This window comes from Brassica napus, chromosome A4 (genome assembly GCF_020379485.1).
Source record: "Brassica napus cultivar Da-Ae chromosome A4, Da-Ae, whole genome shotgun sequence".
In the NCBI taxonomy this organism is placed as follows: domain Eukaryota; kingdom Viridiplantae; phylum Streptophyta; class Magnoliopsida; order Brassicales; family Brassicaceae; genus Brassica; species Brassica napus.
The window spans coordinates 10,381,971-10,396,922 of record NC_063437.1 but is presented as its reverse complement, the minus strand read 5'-3'; the positions used below and the strand labels follow the sequence as shown (position 1 = coordinate 10,396,922).

The window sequence follows — 14,952 nt, the reverse complement described above, 5'->3', positions numbered from 1 at the left end:
ACAGCGATCCAGTGGGACATCTTTATCTCCAATGTCTCACACGCAACCATCCAGTGGGACACCTTTATCTCCAATGTCTCACACGCAACCATCCAGTGGGACACCTTTATCTCCAATGTCTCACACGCAACCATCGAGTGAGACACCTTTATCTCCAATGTCTCAACAGCCTAATTTGACACATGAGGTATGTAACCAATAAATATTGTTGAGTTTTGAAGTAATATTTGGAAAGCTTTTGTACTTCTTGAATGCATTCCTGATTTTTGCAGGAGACAATGATTGAATCAGCTGCATCTCCAAAGTCTCAACAAAATGAGGTATATGCTCAAAAATTTTTAAGAAAATATTTGGAAATTCTTGTACAAAATCCTGAATGCCTTCCTGATTTTTGCAGGATTACACGCAATCATCGAGTGAGACGCCTTTATCTCCAATGTCTCAACAGCCTAATTTGACAAATGAGGTATGTAACCAATAAAATATTGTTGAGTTTTGAAGTAATATTTGGAAGCTTTTGTACATATTCTAGAATGCATTCTTGATTTTTGCAGGACACAATGAATGAATCAGATGATGAAACTCCTGCCCTTGATACACAAGTATTCTCTCCTAATCTGACAAAAGAGGTAAATGCTCAATGATATTGTTTTCACAGTTGGAGTTTACAAATTAGTTTTGGGTGATTTTTTTTTACATATAAAGGCTTTTCTGATTTTTGACAGAAAGAAACAGAAACGTCTACCGATGAGAGGCCATCCAATCCTAATCAAGATGGAAAACCAGATGATGAGGTAATATTTATTCTAGAAATTATAGTTGAATGTATTCATGATGGCCATTCCTGATATTTTTTTGCAGATTGTGAGAGAGAAATTAACAAGTGAGTCACCTGCTAGTCAGAGTCAAGTTTTGCAGAAAGAAACAGTAGAAATGAATGAGACACCTTCTTCTCCAATAGCTCCAAAGAGTATTGAAACTCCCGTTTATACTCCAAGTCAGACTCAGCAGGTACATGGTCAAAAAAAAATCTTGGATTTTTAAGTTAATGTTTGGAAGCTTTAGAACGTACTCTGGATTGACTTCGTGATAATTTTTACAGATTGAGAGAGAGCCATCGGATGACACGCCTGCCCTTGATACTCAAGTTTATACTCCTAATCTGACAAAAGAGGTATATGCTCAATCACAGTTGGAGTTTACAATTAGTTTTGGGTGATTTACATAAATAGACCTTTCTAATTTTTGGCAGAGGGAAACACAAACCTCTACTGATGAAACGACACCCAAAACTAATCAAGGAGAAGGAAAACCAGATGATGAGGTAATATTTACTCTAGAAATTATAATTGAATGTATTCATGATGGCCTTTCCTGATATTTTTTGCAGATTGTGATTGAGTCACCTGCTGCTCAGACTCAAGTTTTGCAAAAAGAAACACTGGAAATGAATGAGACACCTTCTTCTCCAATATCTCCAAAGAGTATTGAGGCTCAAGTTTTTACTCCAATTCAGAAACAGCAGGTAAATGTTCAAAAAATCTTGGAGATTTCAAGTAATGTTTGAAAGCTTTTGTACGTGTTTTTGATCCCCTACCTGACTTTTTTTTGTTTTTTTTGCAGACGGTAACAGAGGAAACGTATGAGGCTACACAGCCATTGACTGAGATCATTTCAGCAAACAATAAAAAGGTAAGCATAGAAATGTCTTTCATAAGTACAACTTGAATTTTAAATTGTAGAAACTTCTTCATAACTACCTCTTTTATTTTACTGTTATTACAGGAGGATACACATGCTGTGCATTACAGACCTTCCTCTCCATTGTCTTCACTAATTGCACTAGTTATTGAAGAAAATAAGAATGCTTTGGTAAGAAGAAATATTTAAAATGTTTATGTAATATATTTCTATTCAACTAACTCTTACCATTTACTTTTGTCTTATAGAGTGAGACAGAAACTGCGACCCAATATTTTTCTACAAGTGAAGGAGAGCATTCACAATCAAGCAGGAAGAATCAAGAAGAAGAATATCTCAAGGATACTACAGAAGCTACTACTGAGCTAGTTTCCACAGATGTTTCGAAGACACAGCCTCTTACTCCGCAAACACAGCACCTTCAGACAAGTGAGGGAGATCAATCCGATGAGACACCATCAGAGCAGAATCAAGCAGAAGAAAATCTCAAGGATACTACAGAACCTACTACTGAGCTAGTTTCCACAGATGTTTCGAAGATGACGCCTATTACTGTGCAAACAGAGCATCTTCAGACAAGTGCTATAGATTTTTCAGAAACAAACGAGGTATGCATCGAGTATATTTGATCTTTAATTATTATTCTAACAATTTAAAACCGCTGATGTTACTGAATCTTCATTTTTAATAGGTTGAAGTAAGCAGGCTTCTAGCTCACTTTCAAATAGGCGCAGAGGTTGAGATTTTGTCTACTGATGACGAAATATGGTATCCAGGAAAGGTTGTTGATCTTAAAATGTGTGAAGGACTAGAGGAGCTGACAGTTGAGTACACGACACTCTTCACAGACCAACATAGACTTCAGAAACTTCAGGATACTATCACGGCTGACAAAATACGTCCTGCAACACCAACTAGTGACCAAAAATCCTTTGAGATGATGGATAAGGTAGAAGCCTTCTACAACAATGGCTGGAGCAGCGGACAAATTAGCATGGTACTTGGTGATAACACATACTCGGTGTGTCTCTATACTTCTATGGAAACTATTCTATTCAAACATTCAGATTTGCGAATTCATAGAGAATGGAAAGATGGAGTCTGGAAGATGGCAGATAAGGTAAATCATAACTAGAATTATACTTCACGTGAATTGTTTGATATACATACATTTTAGTTTCAGGAATGGTTTCCAGAAATTCCGATTGCAACAAATTTGATAATATTTTGCTTGGTGTCTATTGTTTGATTAAAGGTGAAGCCTGATAAGAAAAGGAAAGCTGCTGCCTCATCACAAAATTCAGGAATGGATAATGTTTTCCTAAGAAGGAGCGAGAGGGTGCCTAAACGATCTAGAGACACAAAAACTCCATTCAAGTCTGACAGAAATCCGGCTTTAACTGTAATACCTGAGATTATACCTGCAGTTGATCCGTTTTCAACTCCTGCGGAACATAAGCTTTCAAGGCTTCAAAATTGGATGACATTAAAGCCCGGCATGCATGAAACGTAAGCATGTTTCTGTCCTTGTCTATATATTCTTATATTTATGTATAAGAGGTTTGGTAATTCCTTTGAATCTTTAATCGACTGCAGGTCCCTATCAATCAATGATAATAAGATAAGGAAATCTTTCTTTCAAAGCATGGAAAATGCAAAAAAGGACCTTAAGAAAGAGGTAATTTGTTTACATATGTTCTTGCCTTGAGCTTTTTTTTTAAAAAAAATTCAGGAAGGATTTGTTTAGTTTCAGGAATTATATAGTAACAAATTAGATAATGTTTGCCTTTTTTTTTGCAGCACATTGATGGAGCCTTTGCAATGCTAAATTGCAGAAGAAATGAGAATGCTGCTTGGTTCCACAACTACAAGATTCCAAAGGCGTGCTTCCTACCTATGGAGTTCTTGCATTGCTTGCTCTCTGATGATTTGGCTTACAAGAAAGAAAAGGTCAAAGGTAAAAAGATTTTCAACGATTTATTTAAAGATACTGTGAGAGGGAAGGTATATCCAGAGAAGACATGGGGAGAAGATGTTGATGTTGTGTATGGGATTACTCTTGGAAAAAAAAGCAATGTCTGGATTGGGATGGAAATTCATTTGAAGAAGAAAAGAATCACAGTATATGATTGTTTTCAAAAGGAAAGCAACAGCATTGATATTCCTCAAGTGAAAAAGTTGGCAGGTATGTATAAACAATCTGTATTTGATGTATTCATCTGTTTCTGGTGTGAAATATTCAACTGATTCTATCTTGATATTGATTTTTAAATATGACAGTGTTGATTTCTAATCTGCTGGTGGAATCTTCTGGTGATGAGGTAGATAAGGTGAAGATGATTCCATTTGAGATTGAGCAGGCACAAGGTTTACCCAAGACAAAACATCCTTTCAACTGTGGGATATTTCTTGTCAAGATTCTGGAGTGCCAGTCATTGAAGATAGGAGACATGACAAAGATTAATGATGACAATGCATTGGAGCTAAGGAGAACCTTGTCTTGTGAGATCTTCAACCAATTTGTGGATGAGAGCTTTGGGAAATGAGAATGATGCATGAAAACATTTTTTGTTTTAGTTAAGACTCGGTTTTAGTTATGACTGTTTATTTTGTTATGTTGTTGGCGTCTGGTTACATAAGAAAGATTGGAAAGGATATCAAGTATTTTATTTGGGTATCATATATCTTGGAAGGTTAAAATAATGTTTCTGGATGGGTTTCCAGAAAAAAAGTTAAGTGTTTCAAATGTAAAAAAGAATGAAATGAGATTATATACTAAGGATTGGACATGTATATGGTAAGCTTAAAATTGTGATGTTTACAGACAACAAAAATTTAGAACCACAAAGGATCGAACCCAGAGGGAGAGAGTCTGCGTATTTGGATAGTGTGGGAGTTTAGCCAATAGGCCAAGAAGAAATCATCTGTTAATGGATTACATTTAATTTTATTTAACTCCAAACTGTAACACAAAAAAAAATTAAAATAGATTTTGAATCCACCACATATCGAACCCGGGGATAGAGAGACTTTTGAGTTATAAAATGCCTTGGTTTAACCGCTGGTCTGAGGAGAATCATCTGTTAAAGGATTACATTTAATTTTATTTAACTCCAAACTGTAACACAAAAAAAAATTAAAATAGATTTTGAATCCACCACATATCGAACCCGGGGATAGAGAGACTTTTGAGTTATAAAATGCCTTGGTTTAACCGCTGGTCTGAGGAGAATCATCTGTTAAAGAATATACCATAAGCATACTTAACCCAATTAATATAGGATAGGTTTCCAAAACAATACATTTCGATTGAAAAAAAACAAAACTCTTGCCGTCTCAACAATCTCGCCGTTTCAAACTTCTCGAATCTCACTCGTCTCCGCCTCTCGAATCTCTCTCTCATCTCCATATCTCTCGATCTCCGACGAAAACCCATCTCCAGAAACTCTCTCTCTCTCGATCTTTTACGCGAGCTCTCTCTATTCTCCGAGAAAAACCATTTCTAGAGCTCTATCTCTTGAAGGTATGTTGCAGATTCAACCTTATGTGTGTTTTCTTTCTGAGAGATTGGTCTCCTGGTTTTTGCTTGTGTATAGACTTGCTCGTTTTAACCTAATATGCATGTGTATAGACTTCAGGAAGGATTTGTATTGTTTCAGGAAACCAACACCTAATAAAAAATTTCTTGTTTACGCAGGATAGAAACAAGATGGGAGATCCATTACCATTAAGACTAGCACTGCCTGAGCTGAGGTATCCGATTGGATCAGAGCCAGAGAAGACGATATCGATAAACCAACACTCGATAGTTGCTTATATCAAAACTGTTAAGGAAATTCTAGGAAATGATGAGTTCAACAGAATAAGAGGGACGTTTTTGGGACCGGTGATCAAGCTTGGAGAGAGGTCTTTGAAATTATCAGCTAAGATAGTGCACGCAGTTCTCACCAAAAGCATCAAGACAGTGAAGAGACACGAAGCATGGTTCCATTTTGGTGCTCAGCCAATGAGGTTCTCTATAAGAGAATTCCACATGGTGACTGGTTTGAAATGTAGTGGTGAAGCAAGAGAACCACGAGAGGGGACCGAGAAATTTAAGTGGGACTTCCTAAAAGGGCGTACTCATACAGTAAAGGACGTGGAGAAGCAGCTCAGAAACACAAGAGAAGATGCTTCTGATGAGAGATTCTGCCTTGCAATGCTCCTCCTGATTGAGAGCATACTACTACAGAAGAGCCTTCTCGACGGTGGCACAACTTTTACTTTGGATTATGTGAAAATAGCGCAGGATATGGATGTCTTGATGACATACCCATGGGGGAGAACAGCTTATAATTTGCTGTTAAAATCACTTCAGAGAGCTGTCGACAAAAGCCTCGACAAAAACAATTATGATTTGCAAGGGTTCCCTATGGCATTTCTTATATGGATACTTGAGTCAGTACCTTTGCTACAGTATGCATTCAGTCAAGTTGTTCCTATTCTGAGCGTTCAACCGTCTACCCCAATATTTTTGTGTGAGAAGTACCTTCAAATAGCTTCTCCACAGCTGATAGATGTTCTCCTAATTGAAATCAAAGATCATGTAAGTTTTTACATTATTTTTTTCTTGTTTTGCCTTATGATTCTCCATTTAAAAGCTAATTATTTTTATGGTTTCAGCTTAAGGTCACATGCATCCTACCTCCTATTTCTAATGATCCAGAAGCTGATGTTTGCATGGAAGACGAAGCTAATAAAGATCTGGATGACATGGCCGATTTATCCAAGAGAGGTTATAAGTTTAAAATTAGAGATTGGCGAAACATGTCAGTAGACCTATACGGTGCTAATGAAGAAATAAGAAGAGCATCTTTACTGTTTGGGAATGGAGGGATGAGTCAAGCTTCTACTTCGTATCAGGAGGAGTCTTTGGAATCAAAGATCAACAGAATCAGCGAGATGGTGGGAGATAATTTAAGGATCATGAACGATCGTTTGTGTTTGATTGAAAAAGACAGGAAACAGATTAAAGAACGTGTGACAAAACTAGAGAAACTACAAAGAGTTACTTCATATGGAACTCCAAACAATGAGGTAACTTTTTTGGAAGATGTTATACATATTTAGGATTGCCTTCCTAATTTTTGTTGTACTTGCACAGACTGACACAACTCCATTTCATGAGACGGCTTCCAGACAAGGTGAAGCCAATGCAGATCAAGCAGATGAACAACTTAACAATGAGGCAAGTATAATTTTGAAAACTGTTGGTATTTATAAAATTATGAATTTGGTACGTGTTCATAATCCCATTCCTGACTTCAGGATACACGAGAGCCTATGAATGACATCACGAAAGAGACACCTGGTTCTCCAATAGCTCAACAGAATATTGAGACTCCAGTCCTTACTCCAATTCAGACGCAGCAGGTACCTTCTTTAAAAAATTGGACTTTTCAAGTAATTTTTGGAAGCCCTTGTACGTGTTCATTCAACCATTCCTGAATTCAGGAGACTCACGAGCTTATGAATGAGATCATTTCACCAAACATTTCCGACACACAGCCAAATACCCGAGCTCGCAGAAATCTTTTAACAGAGCAAAATAAGGTATTACTTTCATTAAAACCTTTAATAAATATACAGCAACTATCAAAATGACTGGATATCCTTGAATCTAAACCATCACAGGATGTAGAAAGCAGAGTTCAAAATCCCTTTGAGATCGGAGCAAATGTGGAGATTTCATCACAAGATGACAATACTTGTCATAAATGGTATCCAGGAAATGTGTTGGCAACATATTTGGTTGATGGGGTTGAGATGGTGAAAGTTGAGTACTCCGTCCCGTCTCTGGACGAAAAGAAGAGGAAAAGGAGTGTTGAGACACGTGTATCAATTGACAGAATACGTCCTCAACCACCACCTGAGAGATCTGGAGCGAAGAAAAGTTATGAGCTAATGCAGGACGTGGAGGCGTTCGACGATGGTGCCTGGTGCGCTGGAAAAGTTAAAGTCATTTTGTTTGATAGCTCGTGTTTTGTCGCTTTGAACAATTCTAAACAAGAAATTTACTTCCACCATTCTGAGATTCGAAAACCAAGAAAATGGGTAGATGGTGTTTGGGAGATGACAAAAAAGGTAAAACAAATGCCTTGGATCACTTGAATTGAAAAATAATGTCATTTGTTTAATATCTCGGTATTGATTTTCAGAAGGAAGAAGAGCAGACGCAGAGTGTGAATCCAAGTGAAGGAGATGGTGATAAAAAGGTATGAAATATTTATACATCATACTAGGAATTAAGATATAAATGTATCTGAATTTTTGTCATTCAAAAAGGGGAAGGGGAAGGCTGTCGCTTGTAAGAAAAATGAAGCAGCTGGTCCATCAGAAGATGTTGTTGGGAAAATGGCAAAAGAGGTAATAAAAATGAATAAGATCCACTTGAATTGAAGTTCAGGTCAATAGTTTGATATATCGGTTTTGTTTCACAGATGGAAGTAAAGCAGGGTAAGAGTGTGAAACCAAGTCAAGACGATCATGCAAAAAAGGTATAAAAAATATTTTTACTTCATATTAGGAAGGCATTCAAGTATAAAGATAAAAACGATCCTGAATTTTTGTCTTTATTTTTAATTAAAGGGGAAGCCACATGTTGGTAAGAAGAAGAAAGCAAATGCTCAGCCAGTAGATTTGCTTCCTTTTCTACAGCGAGAAGAGAAGAGGCCAATACGACCTAGAAACCCTCCTATACCTGTAACACCTGAGGTAATCCTTCCAATTGATCCATTTGTGACACCTGAATTTCCTCGGTTTTCAAGGCTTGCACACTGGATGGATCTACGGGGCATATATCGTGTGTAAGCAACTTTTTGTCCTCGCATAAATATTCCTAATTTATTTTGTAAAAGTTTCGATTGATACTAGTTAATTTTATCAACTACAGACCGTTTTATATCAATGGAAAAGAAATTGAAAAAGAGTTCTTTCAAAAAATGGACGATGCAGAAAAAAATCTCAACAAAGAGGTAATCAACACTCTGTTTCTGTCTTCTATTTGATTGTGTCATATGTTTAGGAAGAGGTTGAGTTGAGCTATGCTAGATGTCCATGTTATAGCAGTTCTATATGAAGTTTCTAACTATATTGTTACATTGGCAGCACATAAATGTTGCATTTGAAATGCTAAATTGTAAGAGGGTTGAGCAAGGTGCTTGGTTCCGCAACAACAATCTTCCAGCAGCATGCTTTGTACCAGTCGATTTCTTAGAAGTGGTTGGGTACGCTTATGAATCTGTCAGGAAGCCACATAAGAAGTTATTGGAGGGCTGTGTAGGCGAACTTGTGAAAGGTTTAATACATCCAAAGAAGGTATGGCTGGAAGATGTTGATGTTATATATGGTGTCATTGAAGATAAGTTGAGCTATCACTATATTGGGGTGGAGATACAATTGATGGACAACACAATCACACTCTTCCATTGTGGTCTTCCAAAAGCAAATATCAAACGTGCTCTTAATAAAATCCAAGAACTGGCAGGTAAAAATATTAATTTTATCATTCAGTGTAGAAAAATCAGTTTAATTTATATTGTTACATTGATAATGGATAGGATTGTGAAAGTATGCGTATCCTGAAAAAAGATTTTAGCTAATTTAGAAAATAAAAGTTTGTCACTTGCTGCTTGTGCTTGTGATGCATTTTTACATATTCATTTTGTTGTCTGTTGGTGATTGATTTATTGTATAATTTTGGGTATTTATGACAGTTTTGATTAGTGCCATAAAGATGGAACTTCTTGGTGAAGAGGTTAATTTCGAAGATATCAGTCCATTTGAAGTTAAGTTTGCAGAAGGGATTCCAAAGACAAAATTTCCATACAACTGTGGTATTTTTGTTGTGAAGATGCTGGAATGCAGGTCACTGGGATTGAAGAGCATGGCTAATATAAATGATGAAACTGCGATGGACTTACGAAGCAAGCTATGTTGTGAGATCTTCGACCAGTTTATGGATAAAGATTTCCAGGAAGGTCAAAGGAAGTGAAAATGTTCTGTTTTCTGTTTTCTGTCATATTTGTTCTGTTTTCTACTCTGTTTTTCTACTTTGATATTAATTATCCCTAACGTTTAAGTTTAAGTTTGTAATGAATTATCCCTAACGTTTTTTTCATTTAGATTGTTATTGAAAATTTTTTAGGATGTATTGATGAATTGTCAAATGCTTATGGTACTTTTAGGATGGGTTTCCAGAAAAAGAGTGAGAAAGCAAAATGCACCAAAGCCTAGCATATTCCTTTAAAGTTTACAAAAAAAATGAAAAAGAAAGTGATCCGATGTTGATTGAACTCGTGAACTCTCGAAAGATGAATCAAAGTGTGCAGCCGCTGTGCCAAGGGTGTTATACTTGCCAAAAGATATAATAAAACGAGAATAACTTTTGAATATTTAAGTAAAAACAGAAAAAAATGTGAGTATACACAACGGGGATCGAACACGGCTTATTGTGTGATAAGGGTACACTAAGAGTAGAAGGGCTTGCCACTAGGCTATGGTGGATATTCGATATTAGAGTAAATGTGAACTTATTTATTCACAGACGATAGATTTATATGATCTGGATATCATTTTAGGTATTCAGGATAGCTTTCCAAAAACAAATTCCTTTAAAGTTTACCAAAAAAAAAATGAAAAAGAATGTGATCTGATGTTGATTGAACTCGTGAACTCTCGATAGATGAATCAAAGTGTGCAGCCGTTGTACCAAGGGTCTTATACTTGCCAAAAGCTACAATAAAACGAAAATAACGTTTGAATATTTAATTAAAAAAAAAAAAAAATGTGAGTATACACAACGGGGATCGAACACGGCTTATTGTGTGATAAGGGTACACTAAGAGTAGAAGGGCTTGCCACTAGGCTATGGTGGATATTCGATATTAGAGTAAATGTGAACTTATTTATTCACAGACGATAAATTTATATGATCTGGATATCATTTTAGGTATTCAGGATAGCTTTCCAAAAACAAATTCCTTTAAAGTTTACCAAAAAAAATGAAAAGAATGTGATCTGATGTTGATTGAACTCGTGAACTCTCGATAGATTAATCCAAGTGTGCAGCCGTTGTACCAAGGGTCTTATACTTGCCAAAAGCTACAATAAAACGAAAATAACGAATATTTAATTAAAAACAAAAAAAATGTGAGTATACACAACGGGGATCGAACACGGCTTATTGTGTGAAGGGTACACTAAGAGTAGAAGGGCTTGCCACTAGGCTACATATTCGATAACAGAGTAAATGTGAACTCATTTATTCACAGACGATAGATTTATATAATCTGGATATCATTTTATGTATTCAGGATGGCTTTCCAAATCAGATAACCAAGTTATAAGAACACTAGGCCAAACCATTACAAAATAGTGAAAAACATTGAATATCCAAGAGAAACAAAAGTACTTATTCATTTAAAATAAAAAACTGAAATTCAAACATAATGTGGTCCTTAAAAACATAAAAAGAGAAGACGATAACATGAAATTACTCATGACACAACCAACTTTCGCCAAGTTTATCCCAATCAGGGACTTTGACCTTCACATCAGCAAGCATTCCTTCCGCTTCCGAGTGCTCTTCTTTGAGTTTCTCCAACTCAGCAGTTAAATCAAATTTTCCATCAGCTTTGATAATATCTTCAAGCAACTCGATTTGGACAGCAATTGAATTTGCTTTGCTGGATGCAAGATTCCAATCATTCTCAGATAGCCTGTATTCGTTGGACAAACGAAGAAGAGCCCTGTAATGTTCCACAGTTTCCTTCTTCCCCTTCTTGAAACCTTCGGCGGCATCACATCCGTAAACCTCCTCTATGGGACGCTTCATCATCTTCTTTGAACTTCCTTCCATTGAAACTTTGTCCTGCAACAAAATCGAAACTAAGATGTAACGATAAAATAGAAATAGAAAAAAGTTCATGAATTGAATGGAAAATGAGAAAAATCGAAAACTAACTTGTATTGCAAAAGGATAAATCAGACGAAATGAAGTGAGTGAATAAAAGGTCTGATATCGTCCCTTATATTTATAGAACAAAAAGGAACTCTTCGATTATTGAAGTCAGTTAAAATAAACTCTTGATTATTGTGAAACTCTTCGATTATTGAAGTCAGTTACTGAAATAACCAATCATATAACAGCCAATCTTGACGAAAAGAAACTCTTCGGTTACTGAGTTACATGATGTCGTTTGGAAGAGACTTTCGATTCCTGAGATATATGTTTGAACAAAAAAAAAAAAACCACCCATTACTCGTAGGAGAGTCGAACCCGGGTCGAGCAAATGTTTCGGTATCATAGGTTTCGTGGTTTAGCCGCTAGGCTGAGGAGAATCATCTGTTAGTTGCTTCCACATAATTGAATTTAGCCATACAATTGATAGTATAATACATTGGAAAGATCTTTGATAGTTCAGGATGGGCTTCCGATTGCAACAAATGTGATTCCTGAGATATATGTTTGAACAAAAAAAAAAAATCACCCATTACTCGTAGGAGAGTCGAACCCGGGTCGAGCAAATGTTTCGGTGTCATAGGTTTCGAGGTTTAGCCGCTAGGCTGAGGAGAATCATCTGTTAGTTGCTTCCACATAATTGTATTTAGCCATACAATTGATAGTATAATACATTGGAAAGATCTTTGATAGTTCAGGATGGGCTTCCGATTGCAACAAATGTGATTCCTGAGATATATGTTTGAACAAAAAAAAAACCACCCATTACTCGTAGGAGAGTCGAACCCGGGTCGAGCAAATGTTTCGGTGTCATAGGTTTCGAGGTTTAGCCGCTAGGCTGAGGAGAATCATCTGTTAGTTGCTTCCACATAATTGTATTTAGCCATACAATTGATAGTATAATACATTGGAAAGATCTTTGATAGTTCAGGATGGGCTTCCGATTGCAACAAATGTGATTCCTGAGATATATGTTTGAACAAAAAAAAAAAATCACCCATTACTCGTAGGAGGGTCGAACCCGGGTCGAGCAAATGTTTCGGTGTCATAGGTTTCGAGGTTTAGCCGCTAGGCTGAGGAGAATCATCTGTTAGTTGCTTCCACATAATTGTATTTAGCCATACAATTGAACAAAAAAAAAAACACCCATTACTCGTAGGAGAGTCGAACCCGGGTCGAGCAAATGTTTCGGTGTCATAGGTTTCGAGGTTTAGCCGCTAGGCTGAGGAGAATCATCTGTTAGTTGCTTCCACATAATTGTATTTAACCATACAATTGATAGTATAATACATTGTATATTACAAAAGTTGTATATTACAAAAGTTGGATAGGATTCCAGAATAGTTGAATATTACTGTGTTTTTTTCTAGCAAAGAAGTTTAAACTAAAAATTGAAATGAGATCAAAAGATAATGTTGTATATTACAAAAGTTGTAAGAAATTATACTTATTCAGGATAGGGTTCCAAAAGAAAAAATGTATATGGTCTTGTGCATATCATGTAACCATCAAATAGCCAACATCCAAATAATAATTGATAAAAATGTAAAAATGTAGAACTTCATCCTATAGGCCTCTGGCATGTGATCTTGTTGTGCCCTCCTGTGCCACATCTGCTGCACTTGTGGGACTGAGATTTAGATCCAGGAACCCCAAACTCGCCAACGGATCTCTTTCTCTTTGTAGGAGGGCGTCCACTTTTCTTTTTGGTAGCTGGAGGTGGGCAAGACAGTTCATCAATATTCTCTGGATAGGTGGACGTTGACAACTCTCCACCAGGATGTATGCTTTCAGCATAAGCTTTAGCCCACGTTTCTGTCAAGTGAGAAGCATCAACAAAACGGTTTTCATCTCTCTTGATATGCTTAGCAGCAGCGATGGCATGGATGCAGGGGATCTTGTCAATGTCGAAAACATTACATGTGCAATGCCGCTTCTCCAAGTCAACAACAAACTTCATTGTTTCATTCTTCACCTCAAACTCGCTTCGATCAACTTGATACACATTCAACAACATTGCGGCCCCTAACCTAGATACCAATTTCTGAACAACTTTTGGAGTAACCAGGTGCTTATGTTTCGCAGCCGCTTCGCGTCGCTCAAAAAACCAAGTGGTCATCGTCAATCTGATAGTTTCAAGGAGAGAGATAATGGGCAACTCACGAGGCATCTTCAACATAGAATTGAGAGACTCTGCAATGTTGGTAGTCATGATATTATACCTGTTCGCAGGCGCATAGCTTCGTGCCCACTTCCTAAAATCAGACTCTTCCAGATACTTAGCCAATTCAGGACATTTATCCTTTATGTCCTTGAAGATTAACCAGAACTCGTGACACGTATAGGCATCAGCAGCGCTTTCCACCAGAGGTAGCAACCCAGTCTTCGCATATGTAGGAGTGATGTTGCGGAGCAGATGGATCCTGCAAATTCCATGGTGAGATAAGGGATATACATCCTCCAACGCTGAAGAAATGGAGTTAGCCCTGTCTGATACAAAAACAAGATCCGAAGCGTCCGGGATCTTCTGGCTCAAACCTCTAAAGAACCATTTCCAAGAGGCGCCGTTTTCTGCGTCAACCACTGCAAAAGCGAGAGGATATAGATGATAATTCCCATCTTGAGCACAAGCTGCCAATAAAGTCCCATTGAATTTTCCCTTCAGAAATGTACCATCTACTGCAATAACTCTCCTCATCAATGAAAATCCCCTTATCGATGGACCAAAAGCCACAAATGCATACTTGAACTTTCCTGCAGCATCAACATGTTGATAAGTCAAGGAACCAGGGTTTGTTTCTGTGATTTTATACAACCACCTAGACAAATTGTAATAGCTGTCTTCAGGAGTCCCTCTAACCAAAATCTGAGCTTCTTCTCTCACTCTCCAAGCTTGTTTGTAATTGATGTGAACACCATGCAGCATCCTGACCTGTTCAATGATCTGTTTCGGTTTGAGACCTTCCTTTTTTTCTCCATAATTGCTGGAAATCAAAGAACCCAACAACTTTGCAGATGCTTGTCTGTGGTTGGCTTTCCTGTGTGTTGTATCGCATGTATGCTCATGAACATACTTTTTAACAACGAAAAAATCTGAAACAGGTAGCTTGATAGCACGCATCCTCCACGTGCAATTTTCATCAACACAACTCAAAAGCACTCTTGACTTGTTAGAAGAGACAGTCTTGTACTCAAACTTCCACTCTAAAGCCCATTTCTTCATCCTCAACATCAACTCTCTCTTTGTCTTA

General features: G+C 37.1%; 5 protein-coding genes across 5 annotated transcripts; 4 read left to right on the top strand and 1 right to left on the bottom strand.

Annotated features, from left to right (window-relative positions):
• Positions 1-20: 20 nt before the first annotated feature.
• On the top strand, positions 21-1,395 carry LOC111216063 (agglutinin receptor-like). The gene is made up of 7 exons (XM_048777483.1): positions 21-187; positions 273-320; positions 398-466; positions 555-629; positions 726-794; positions 862-1,011; positions 1,103-1,395. Exons 1-7 carry the CDS (start codon positions 32-34, stop codon positions 1,217-1,219), a joined length of 684 nt encoding a protein of 227 aa, XP_048633440.1. The 5' UTR covers positions 21-31; the 3' UTR covers positions 1,220-1,395.
• LOC125575289 lies at positions 1,261-6,508 on the top strand. Its single transcript, XM_048777480.1, has 10 exons — positions 1,261-1,324; positions 1,391-1,525; positions 1,624-1,692; positions 1,786-1,872; positions 1,950-2,309; positions 2,393-2,821; positions 2,957-3,210; positions 3,298-3,379; positions 3,502-3,886; positions 3,982-6,508. Exons 2-10 carry the CDS (start codon positions 1,448-1,450, stop codon positions 4,245-4,247), a joined length of 2,010 nt encoding a protein of 669 aa, XP_048633437.1. The 5' UTR covers positions 1,261-1,324; positions 1,391-1,447; the 3' UTR covers positions 4,248-6,508.
• Positions 5,411-6,810, top strand: LOC125608170. The gene is made up of 2 exons (XM_048778132.1): positions 5,411-6,286; positions 6,364-6,810. Exons 1-2 carry the CDS (start codon positions 5,411-5,413, stop codon positions 6,808-6,810), a joined length of 1,323 nt encoding a protein of 440 aa, XP_048634089.1.
• On the top strand, positions 6,791-9,733 carry LOC111199424. Its single transcript, XM_048778131.1, has 11 exons — positions 6,791-7,113; positions 7,195-7,293; positions 7,375-7,824; positions 7,899-7,955; positions 8,026-8,106; positions 8,181-8,237; positions 8,329-8,546; positions 8,633-8,714; positions 8,765-8,770; positions 8,848-9,226; positions 9,456-9,733. Exons 1-11 carry the CDS (start codon positions 7,024-7,026, stop codon positions 9,731-9,733), a joined length of 1,797 nt encoding a protein of 598 aa, XP_048634088.1. The 5' UTR covers positions 6,791-7,023.
• Positions 9,734-13,262: 3,529 nt separating this feature from the next.
• On the bottom strand, positions 13,263-14,924 carry LOC125608169. The gene has a single exon (XM_048778130.1). The coding sequence runs from the start codon at positions 14,922-14,924 to the stop codon at positions 13,263-13,265; it is 1,662 nt and encodes a 553-aa protein (XP_048634087.1).
• Positions 14,925-14,952: the final 28 nt, after the last annotated feature.